This window comes from Frankliniella occidentalis, unplaced genomic scaffold (assembly GCF_000697945.3).
Source record: "Frankliniella occidentalis isolate FOCC.00 unplaced genomic scaffold, Focc_3.1 Scaffold13, whole genome shotgun sequence".
NCBI lineage: Eukaryota > Metazoa > Arthropoda > Insecta > Thysanoptera > Thripidae > Frankliniella > Frankliniella occidentalis.
The window spans coordinates 1920926-1931984 of NW_026267143.1; the positions used below are offsets into that span (position 1 = coordinate 1920926).

The 11059-nt window shown below is 39.0% G+C and overlaps 2 protein-coding genes across 4 annotated transcripts; one reads left to right on the forward strand and one right to left on the reverse strand.

Moving 5' to 3' along the window:
• The first annotated feature begins 3097 nt into the window (after positions 1-3097).
• Positions 3098-7257, forward strand: LOC113202348 (inner centromere protein A-like). The gene is made up of 14 exons (XM_026416534.2): positions 3098-3496; positions 3586-3733; positions 3828-3865; positions 3993-4118; positions 4222-4342; positions 4481-4892; positions 4969-5227; positions 5447-5551; positions 5627-5767; positions 5847-6022; positions 6128-6374; positions 6457-6563; positions 6652-6902; positions 6996-7257. The coding sequence occupies exons 1-14, from the start codon at positions 3404-3406 to the stop codon at positions 7172-7174; spliced, it is 2403 nt and encodes an 800-aa protein (XP_026272319.1). The 5' UTR covers positions 3098-3403; the 3' UTR covers positions 7175-7257.
• Positions 7258-7373: 116 nt separating this feature from the next.
• On the reverse strand, positions 7374-10279 carry LOC113202349 (ribosomal oxygenase 2-like). Of its 3 annotated transcripts, none has more exons than XM_026416536.2 (8): positions 10123-10279; positions 9178-9581; positions 8876-9069; positions 8633-8800; positions 8416-8536; positions 8180-8326; positions 7806-8096; positions 7374-7679 (listed from the first exon to the last, which is right to left on the reverse strand). In XM_026416536.2, exons 2-8 carry the CDS (start codon positions 9529-9531, stop codon positions 7458-7460), a joined length of 1497 nt encoding a protein of 498 aa, XP_026272321.1. In that variant the 5' UTR covers positions 9532-9581; positions 10123-10279; the 3' UTR covers positions 7374-7457. The 3 variants fall into 3 exon arrangements, with proteins under 3 accessions (XP_026272321.1, XP_052119601.1, XP_052119600.1); XM_052263641.1 differs by lacking the exon at positions 10123-10279 and adding an exon at positions 9822-10041; XM_052263640.1 differs by lacking the exon at positions 10123-10279 and adding an exon at positions 9817-10041.
• Positions 10280-11059: the final 780 nt, after the last annotated feature.

The window sequence follows — 11059 nt, forward strand, 5'->3', positions numbered from 1 at the left end:
TGCGTCAAGGAAAATTTTCCTGTAAACCTAGGTAGGCCTACCTACTTTTTTTTCACAGTGCACCTTTCTCGGGCTTCGTTGAAGGCGTGGCAGCCAGGATGGCCGTGTGGTTGATGTGGATAATCCAAACTTTAACTTGTCACTCGCACGCGCTCGAACCACTTCCCGAACGTCCGTCCCCAACGCGACGTCCCCTGCAGACTGACCGCTCCGCTCCGGCGGCTGGACGAGCCCGGCCGGGCAAACGCCTCTCGCACGCCGCCGCCGACCCGTCCGAGCGGCGCGCTGTCGTCTGCTGATCGGGAGGATAGCTTTGTTTCGTAGACAGTCCCTGACTGTCTCTGCGAGAAGGGGAAGTCCTTCCTCACTCTCTGTTTTTGGTCTGGATGGGGGGAAGTGGACTGGGGAGAGGGGCGTGAGCATTTACGGCACCGAGGGGTCTTTGTCTACAGTCTGTTCTGATTCTGATGAAGTTGCCCGTGGCCATGTCAGTTGTAGCTACAAAGCTAGCTACAACTCACTAGAAACATGGACTTGGTCTTTCTTGTGAAATCAGCAAAAAGAGAACAAAATTGTTTGAGCCAAGAGCACTCTTTATTGTTATAGATATACAGTTCATTGTAGGATTGCTACATTACTACAGATCATTTACAGTTGAGTATATGTTGCATATCTACAGATTCTATTTGGTTAACAAGAGGACTTCTTGTAATTTGATCCTAGGACTCTGGTTAAATACTGGATTATTAATAATAAAAACAAAACAAGCGTCAGTACCTACTTTCACGTTATGGTAAAATAAAGGCTGGTTCAGGGTGTTGAAAAAGCAAATATCTAAATTTTTGATTTAAAGAAAAGGTAAGCTGACTTACATGATTTTAAATCAATACTTGAACAGTTCAGTATTGTCAGAAAGGAACGAGTTGATTGTTTCCCTTTATTTGTGGGAAACTACCTCTTAGTGGAGTGGACAAGTATGACTAACTGGACTGTGAATTAAACATTAGCACGACGCTCACAGTTTGATCTTCTAAAGTTTCGACAATGCTGAAACAGTTTTAAACTCCAAGCTTTTTTTCAGTTTAAGTATATCATTTAAGGACTTTTGGAGGACTCTTGTATAACATATACCATTGAAGATTTAACATACATATTAAAAAACTAATTTATAACAAATTTATAACAATATATTTCTTTCCAGATAATTTAGAAATAAATAAAGCTACTGGCGAACAAGTTCTATTTATCACTTACAAGTTGATCTGATGAAAAAGCATAAACAAACTTTGGCTATAATTTTGAGTGGTGTATTTAACTTGCCTTTGCAGTACAACATGGGTTCTGCCATATTTATCATAATGGTAGGTTGACTCAATTCCTTCAATGTTAAGATACAATATTTTACACAAAATATGTACAAATTCTAATATACATATACACAAAAATCACAAACAAGAGTAGATTTAGTACATTCCCTCACAGGGAAAACAATATAATTGGGCTTTTTAGTACATAATGGATCAGGATCATTCACTCTTAGCTTACAACTGTAAGCTGTACAACACACACATCAACACACCACTCACTAAAGGCTGACTTTGGGTCTGTTTAAACTTAACGAATGTTGAAAAGCAGATTGAATTTGGCAACACAGCATTTATGTACAAAATTTTCTTAAAGCCATAAAATTTGTCTGCCTGAAGAAACCCGTTTCTCTCTACAAAGTAAAAAGGTATAAAGAATAATCTGTCAGAAATAAGTTTTTCCGGCTTGAGAAAAACTTCCATGAGCAATCGCATTAAGATGTAGTCATAAGACATTTCACTTCCAGGCACACTGGGTTCTGCTCTCCCTCAAGCAGAACACATCACAAGAATTTACATCTACATATCTTAAATAGAAAAAGGAGTCCTAACAGACTCTGACTATTATGTTTCTTCAAGTTCAATCTTTTAAAATATTAAAAGACTACACACCCTGAAAGCACAAGAATGGCCTGGGAAGATTTCCTGTAGATTTACTATATGTTAGTAAGGTTTGCAAACTGTGCAGAATGAGCTGGTAAACTTTTCCTTTTATTGAGATGTCTTCTATGAATAGCTGTTCTTAGCCGAGTTAACCCAATAATAGAACCTGACATGAAGCGAGTTTTGTTATATGTCAGGTTTTATGTGAGTTGAAAAGTTTCATTTATGCTACCTGAAGATGAGCATATGTGTATGCTTTGTTTAGAGCAATGTTTCATAATATCATGATCTCCTTCTCTTTACTGCCCAAAGGATAGAAATTTGTCGTGTAACATCCTTTGACGTCATTTCTGACAGTCAAGATTATGACTAAATTTTGAGAATTTCTGGGTGGTTAGCTAGCAGGTCGTATTCTATTTAATTTGACAGTAAAAAGTTTCTTTCATTATGTGAAAACTATAGACTGTTAACACTTTGAGCATTCACTTCAAATGTAATAAAGATTTATGAAAAAGTCTGCTACAAGAGATTAGTTAAATTTCACTTCTAGAAATAATATTATAGCAAAAGAGCAGTTCGGGTTCCAACAAATAAGTCTACCAATAGTGCCGCAGAACACGGAAATTATCGCAAAATCTATCAATTATGGTTAAAAAATGGGAAACGACTTGCAAAAAATTGGATCAAATCATATTTTTAAACTTGCATAAGCAGTTTTTAGTTCTTGAAAAAACAGTCAACAGTATTATGGTCCCATAAAGAGGTCATCAAATGATATGTTTTCAAGACATAGTGACAAATTTCTGTTCTGTGGGAAGTTAACTTAGAATTGCAAAATTAATAATATTACCTATTATGAGCATAAATTTTGATTTCCTCTGTAATTACCGGTGCACCAAACTAGTGCAAATATCCACTTTGTTTCATATTTCATTATTTTTTAATTTTTTAAACCCTATCTTGAGAAAACACTGAGAAAAGGCGGCCCTTTCTCAAGAGGAAACCATGTTTCTGCCTCCATTTCATCCAAACTTCCCGCCCCCATGCGCACATCGGAGGCCAACCGGCAACCCTGGCAGCACGCCCCGATTCCAATGTCGCCCGTGTGCCCAACTTCTGGATCAACCGTTTCGGCGCCTATTTGTGTTTGTATTTCGGTTTGGGTACGGGCGAGGCAGGCGGGTGCGGGCTTGGGGCGCCTACAACATTCACTGTATTGTCAATAATTTAACATTTTTAAGACATTTTTTAACACGGATTCTACCCGTCTACCTACGGTTTCGGTGAGAACCTCCTATTGCTACTGAGTTTTGAACGAAACCTGTGCATCAATCCAATCTCGTTCGAGTAACGGATTGTGATGCTCACTTGCCGGACTCTTTAAACGTAGGATTTGAGTATTTTCTCCCGATATTAGGTAGTTTATCTTTATTACTATGGCTTTCACTGAAGCTGACTTACAAGAAAGATTAGCTGCCCTGCGCGAACAGGGCAGGAAAGCATTGGAAACATACAACCAAGAATTCGAGGTTAGTGAGTGGACGTCCTTCACTTCAATATTTAATGAATATATTTTGTTCATTGTGTTGTTTTTACTTTCGTTTTTTTTTTTAAATAGGAGCACTATGGCTGGCTGAACTCAGTTTTAGATGGATTGAAAAATTGCACCATCAATGTTCAAACTGTGCTGGTGCCCAAAACACCAGGGAAACGGCAGGCCCCTTTGTCTGCTATCAATGAAAGTTTGGAATCAAGTATTGAAATTGGTATTGTATTTTTCAGTGTGTTGTTTAAAACTATGAATTTTTAAAGATCATTTAATGTTCATTGAGAAAAACTTACATAAATTTGAAATTGCAGAGGATGTTAAACCTGTCCGCGTCAGTGCTCAAAACAAGGTATATTTCTATCTCATGTTTTGTGAATTTTATTTGTCTCTTCTGCTGCTATGCCTTTCACTGCAGTCAATTTCTCTATCTGGTTATGCTGCTCCTTATTCTTGTGCTTTAATGTATTTTTTTCCAGAGAGTGTCAAGGAAAGGACAATCAAAGAAAGCTGCTTCTAAACTGAAAAAGGTACCAATCATTGAAGAAGATGATGATGATGATGTTGAATTTTCAGCTCCTACAAAGCCTCAGAAGAGACTAAGTGTAAGATTGCTTCAACAGTTCTTTGTTTAATTACATGGTTGAGTTCTCTTTTAGTTTTACTTTTTATGTTTTTTTTTTATTTTTCCACTGTCTATTTTTTCAGGAGGAGGCTGTTGATAATGCATCAAAACGTCTGTGTGGAAATAGGACTAGTGAGACTACTAGTAGAGACAGTGGTCTGTCATCTGTTGGCAGCCGTAACACCCGTGGCAGATCATTGGGTGGTAAGTTGTCTCAATATTTTGGTTCTCACTAAATTATGGATCTATAATTGATAGTAGCTGCCAATTTAATCCCAGTGACACAAGATTTGGACCTTTAACAGTGGTTTAACATTCTCTTCTAATTGTGCTTTTTTGCAGGTTTTGCAGTAAAACAAGAAGTGATGACTCCGAAAAACACCAGCACTAACAGCACAGTTTCTGAGGAGGAGGAGGAAGAAGAAGGAGTTTTGTCTGTTGATGGTGATAGCTCATCAGCAACTTCAAGGGATCCTTCTCAGTCTGGTGCTGTACCTCAACCTTCCAAAAAGAGGTCCCGGTCTACTGGCAGAGATGCTTTAGTGATAAAGGAGGAGCCCAGACGAAGTTCTCGGTGTCACTCAGAACCAAGGACACCTAATGCTAAGCGGCCATCTATTGGGAGTGATAGGACTTTAATTTTAACATCTGAGGCACGCGTTGTGTTATCCCCATACAAAGGCTCTCCTATCTTATCCCCCAAAAATCAAGCGAATTTTAGATCGCCTATTGTCAAAGCTCCACCTTCTCATCTGTAAGTTGAGCCATAGTAGAGGCAGTCGTGTCTCTGTAGTCCATCAATAATTTTACCCTTAAAATATCTATTACAGACTTAAAGGAGAAAGTGTGAAGAAAGCTGTGAAAGCATTTGAAGCATTGAATGAGGAACAAGAGACTGAGATACCAGTTCACGGCATGATTGCTCCCTTGATGCCTCCTCCATCTAAACTACTCCCGCCATCTAAAACGACTGCAACCTCAAACCAATCATCTCTAGACGATGCTCTAAATGCTCCTACCAGAGTCACTCGGACCAAGACCAGAGCTATGGCCAAAGCAGCTGCTGATGAAACCAAAAAGATAACTAAAGTATGTTGTTCCCCCATTTTTACATATTGACTAAGTATTGCACTCACTCCAAATTTGGAAGATACCCAATATTCCTTAAGGCCTTGATTGTGGCCTCTTATATACCATGTTGCCCTTCAGCATGTAGTGAAGATGCACAGCATTTGATAACTTCACACCCCACTAGTTTTCTCCATCTTTGTCTTTTCACTGTTAAAAACTTTCCTACTTTTTTTAAAGGATGATCCAAATGCTTCCACGGTCTCCAAAATTCTAAAGTCTCCTGTTCATTATCAACAGAAGAAAACTACTGAAAATAGATTTGATGTCCATCATGAAAAGGAGGTAATGTGTCTTTTAGAATTAAAATTATGTTAGAGAGTTTTGTCTTGGATAAAATTTTCATGTTGTTTCTCTCAGAACTCAACCATTCCTTCATCACGAATTGTTACTAAGCCATTTGGAAGTGCCAGCAAGCAGCCACAGTTCTTCTTTAAAGCCAGCACACCACTTCGCATCACCCCAGTGACGCCCAGCCATGCTGCAAGTACCTCTTTCACTGTAAGTACAAATGGGCATCATGATCTTATCTGTTATTACTAAACTATTTCCAGCATTGAGTTCATTTCTCTTTGCTTAGGCTCCGCGTATCAACAATCTCGTGACATCTGTTGAATCATTCATTTTAAAGCCCGTAGTGAACCAAGAAGTCAAACCGTCTAGAGAAGAAAATCTCCAGAAGCTTGTTGCCAAAGCAGAAGTGGCCAGCAAGAAAAAGGAAGAGATCATGAAGGCTCAAATGGAGGAAAGGATTAAGTTAGTACAATTTATTTAGTGTACTTAATATAAACTTTCTCCATTCCCCATCCCATATTGTACTTAAATGTGTTGCTCATGAACTATACCATTGCTATTTCTCAGGAAACGACAAGAGAAGAGATTGAAAGTTTGTGCAGCCCGTGAGGCTATGGAAAAAGAGAAGCTAGAAATGCTTCAGAAACTGGAACGTGAAAGGGAAGAGAAACAGAAGCAACTTCAAGCCGAAAGAGAAGAAAAATTGAGGCAGGAATATTTGAAAAAGAAGCGTGTTGCCCAGCAGAAAGCAGCTGAAACTGAAGAAAGACGGCGCCAGGAGGAGGCGGCTCGCCTTGCAAAGCTGAAGCAGCAGGTATATTTTGTACCTACTCCCTTAAGTATTTTTTGCTGACTACTCCTGGTTTCTGGTTTAATACTGAGTTTTGCTCTAACAGGAAGATGAACAGAATCGCATTGCTGCGCAACGTAAAAAAGAACAGGAAGAAGCTGATAAAAGACAACAAGAACGCATGCAACAAGAACGTGAGGCAGCAGCTCTGAGGTTAGTGTTTCGTGAATAATCCTTTACTGTATGTCTATGTGTCATCATCATAGAGCAGTGAAATACTGACCCTTTATTTATCTTTTAGAGCTAAAGAAGCAGATCGGCTTGCCAAAGAAGCCTCCATCATTGCCAAGAAGACTTCGAAAGTCCAGCTTGATCAAACGTATGACAAACTCTCCCCTGGTCCTCAAACATATGGAATGACACCAGGACCAGAAGAGCGGGAACCAATCCCCAATACAAATCCAGACAACTATGGCATTGAAGATGCTGGGACCGATGACTCAAGTGAAGATGAGGCAAAACCGAAAAAGGTGGTGCCTCTGTGGGCTCAGCGTAAGTTTTTTATTTGATTATTCTAGTATGCAGCATTGCTCTTTACGCCTGAAAGCAGGAAATTACATATCCATCTGTATTTATGCTTTGCAGCCAAACATCGCATACACAAACTTATGGAGGACTATGAAATAAATCATCATCAGATGTTCGTCTTCTTTGGTAGCAAGAAGAGTACTCCAGATTTGAGTAAAATCTTTGTTGCTATCGATCGCCGCCAGTTGATTCGGAAGTCAAGTGCTGTATGGCGCACGCCGCCAGTGAAACATTGAGTGAATCATTATACTCTTATTTTCCCTTTTTGTATGTGTTTCTAAATTAAAGTTTCAATAAAAACAAATTGATAAAAAACAAATCGATAAATTGTTAAAATACATAAGAATTGACAAAGCCACCAAAATTGATAAATTTTCCCCTAGTTAATTTATTGATTAAGTTGAAGTATAGGTGATGGTGGAATGTGACACATGGTTCAGTTTGCTTTTAAATACAACTATATTGGCAGTAAATAAAAAAATATAACAATTTCCACATGTTCCAAGAGACACAGTTCATTTAATCAAGTTTAGTAATTTTGCATGGCTCAGCCCGAAAACCAGGTATGCATTCAATCAAATGCTTACTCCATAATGCCCTGATCAACTGTTCTCGATCTGCTGGATCTTCCAAAGGTAGACAAATGGCAGCAACAAATTGTTCACTCGAAGCTTTAAGAGTTTCTAGGCTAGTATAGAAACTGGTGGGAAGAACAAGAGTAAGAGCAGCATGTTCATTCACCTGCATAAAAATAGTTATTAGCACACATTAGATTTACTAGCAAACTCTTTTATAGGAGAGCTGTTAAATATTAGCATCATTTGTAGGATGGTGTGATAAACCTATTTAAAAATTGAGTATACCAACCTGTTTGTTTAATGAAGGTACCATGTGGTTAACTCTGGAATTCAGCAATGAACTAAAGACAAATAAAGCTTGTGATTCATCAGTCCCAAATAAAGACTGTGATAAAAATTGAAATTGAGTGTTGGCTGAGTCATCTAATGGAAAGGAGTCTGTTTTAGAAGCCAAATCATAGTTTGTTAAGCAACTATCATCCACATCACTTCTGTCAGCAATCAAAAAACACAAATGCTCTGGATACTTCAAGCGCACTTTGCATGACAGATCAGGGGGTGTACCGCCTGGTAAAGTATTCTATAGAGAGGAAAAAATGTTACAGGGATTAGGTATGCACATTCAAAAATTAAACCAGTTGATGGCTTGAGAGAAGTAATCACCCTAAGTAAAGAAGGATTTGCCCTGAATGGGGGCATGCGCTTTTCCATAAATTTCTCCATTAAATCCTTTGGTAAAGGAAATCTTTCTAAACGTGCTTTAGACAATTTTAACAAAAGAATGCCCAAAACAGATTGAAACTTCCTACTCTGTAAAAAAGAAAAACAAGTAAAAACAATAAAAACTTAGAATGTGTCTACTTGTATTTTTTGTAAAATCTGTTTCAATTACTGCTGACCTTAGTAAGCTTTGTAGACTTTAAAAAATTAATTGGAAGTCCTCGTCGAAAATCCAAGTCTGAATCAACAGCTTCTTTAATTAAGGAGGGGAAAACAGATTGTAAGTAATCTCCCCATGATCTGAAGATGGAGAAAAAGAGGAAAGACAAAAATATTAAACAATTTTAACAATACTATAAAGGAAAGCAAATCGCCTCTTTTCAATATGGCACATACGCTTTTTGGTAGGTGTAGACTACTAAATGGGTTGCATGTGTATTTGTAACAATTGAAGTATTTTGATAAACAGTTCCACGTGGAAGGTATAAGAGGTCTCCAGCTCTAAGAAGAACTTCATGCGTAGGCTCTCCTAAGTGTTCTGAAGAAACATTTTCTAAAAAGTTCCTGTAATATAATAACAGTACTTGTCAAAATTCACCAAATAAATATTAATGAACTATGACAGGTATTAATTTTAACCTTGAAAGAGGAGAAACTGGAAAGTAAAGTCTCCACTGGGTTTCACCCTCAGTTTGAATGATAAAAGTTTCTGCATTGCTAGATTGTAGGGGTGTAAGTGACCTTTGAGCACTGCTGGGGCTCACAATCACCTTTGACCCAACTAAAGTCCCAAAAAATGATTCCAAGAGTTCTACAAGCTGCCAGAGATTATCCTAGGCAAAAAAATGTATGATTAATTAAATCAGAAAAGAGAAAAAACAAAGAAAAAAGCAACAAAATACTATCCAACACTACATCTTCAGCAGTGACACACTATTTACCTGATGACGCTGAAGCTCATTGAAACAAGCTGATGCTGACCCACCTGTCACAAGCTTGTCATACTTAGTGAGTGATAAAATTCCGTTCTCATTTAAGCTTTCCTTTTTTCCACAATTTGAATATCTCAAAATGTCTACATCTTTACCACACTGCAGATGACAACTCTTAACAAAATTTCGCAAAGTTCTATGAGACAAAGACAGAATACCGTCAGAAGTGCTGCCAGTCAATCCTTGATTTCGAGCTAAGTGTAATGGTTTTTCCTCCCAATACTGTGAGAAAAAGTTGTCAAAAGATATAGGATGGATGAGGCTAAGGAAAAGGCGTTTTGGTGATCCAAAGTCCAAAGTCATTTTGATTTCCTTAACAATTGTTATTAACTCTTCATTTCTCAAGTTGAAAACTGGAAAAAAAAGGAACATTAGCTGTTATTTTTAGAAAATAAAATGCAATTCTCAAAAGAAAGCATCCCAGTGAGAAATAAAATATCAGACTGATATCAGAACAATATCATTTGTCAATTTTTGCATTAAACTGACACATCTGATATTCAATATTGTTTCGATATCAGTCTGATATTTCATTTCATTTCTCACTGGGATATTCCAGGTAAGTGACGCACTATTTCAAAACATCACCTTACAGTTTAGCTAACGAATAATCAAGATAAAATTTATTCAAGTGAAGCAGGGAGAAAAATAAAAGCACGAAAGTATTCTGACTGAACACAGGAGTTTAGTCGCACAGCGCGGCCCGGCGACGCGCGAACATGTTGTTTCATGTGCTAATTACACCGGCGAGACGAGACGGCGCTTACGGCGCCAGTGGGGCCGGCGCCCGGCGCCACTGGGAGTCTCGGGGCGGCTTGTCATTGTAGGACAGTAAAACGTCTTGAAGCAGAGGTTCCAGTCGAAATTCGCAAAAAAATATTTCAAAGCACTAACCCAAGGAAAGCAGAGCAGTCAGCCGGCTGTTGGAAACACACAGTTCAGGGAGAGAATCTCTCTGGTATGAACTGATTTTTGTTTGCAAACACCTGTTGTGTGTGTACACACTGACAGACGGACAGTCAGTCGGAGTCGGACGGACAGACGGACTCAAGGGCCGAGGCGGCTGCGGCTGAGGGGAGAACTACCGCGACCCATATCATAAAGGACCTGCGAGGTCGGGGTATCGCCACACGCGGGTATCGCTGGTGCTCTGGAGTGTGTTCAAGGTGTCGATGGGTGTCCGTCTGCTGCTCAGTGTTAGTAACGTGGGAAATAGAAGCACCGGGAACACCAGAACCAGAGGTCTTTGGAGACCTTTTAGGTGTCCCCAACAACGAACGTCACACGATGCAACTCCAATGACAGCGCCTGCTACGCGCTGGGTAGGCCAACCCGCCAAGCACCTGTGTCAGTGCGGCGGTCTGCCCACAGCGTGCAAATGAACGGCCAAAGAGTGCGTTCATCACGTTTACCTCACTACATGAGGGCGCTTAAAGTGAAGCAGATCCAGGGAGAGAGGGGTCGGGGTAGCGCGTAAGTACGCGTAAGCAGTATGTACGGTGCTGTTTGTGCGCAGAAAGTAGTGAGATAGAGAAGTCATCCATATCTTTTCCTCAAAATGTATTTATTATTCTAATGATGTCGTAATCAGTCTTTCCCCTCTCCTCCGTTACATTACAAACACACATGTGGCCCATAAGTTGCTAAGGACCCCAACCTTTTCATCACATCACAAATAAATCTCTGAGAATGGGAAAATCTATTTTGGGGGGCAAACGAAGGAATATTAACATATATATTTTAACTTAATCTTGTTGAATAAATGAAAAATTCTATATACTATGAAAATTATAATATACAATCCTTAGTAAGCTTTGTAGACTTTAAAAAA

Excerpts from the sequence above, each read along its gene's own strand:
- LOC113202349 (XM_026416536.2), bottom strand. The coding sequence starts at position 9,531 with ATGACTTTGGACTTTGGATCACCAAAACGCCTTTTCCTTAGCCTCATC. Across the intron at positions 8,801-8,875 it reads CCAGTTTCTCCTCTTTCAAG|GAACTTTTTAGAAAATGTTT; the intron begins GTTAAAATTAAT and ends ATTATATTACAG. Across the intron at positions 8,097-8,179 it reads CAAATCCTTCTTTACTTAGG|AATACTTTACCAGGCGGTAC; the intron begins GTGATTACTTCT and ends TCCTCTCTATAG.
- LOC113202348 (XM_026416534.2), top strand. The coding sequence starts at position 3,404 with ATGGCTTTCACTGAAGCTGACTTACAAGAAAGATTAGCTGCCCTGCGC. Across the intron at positions 3,734-3,827 it reads GGAATCAAGTATTGAAATTG|AGGATGTTAAACCTGTCCGC; the intron begins GTATTGTATTTT and ends TTGAAATTGCAG. Across the intron at positions 5,552-5,626 it reads ATGTCCATCATGAAAAGGAG|AACTCAACCATTCCTTCATC; the intron begins GTAATGTGTCTT and ends TGTTTCTCTCAG.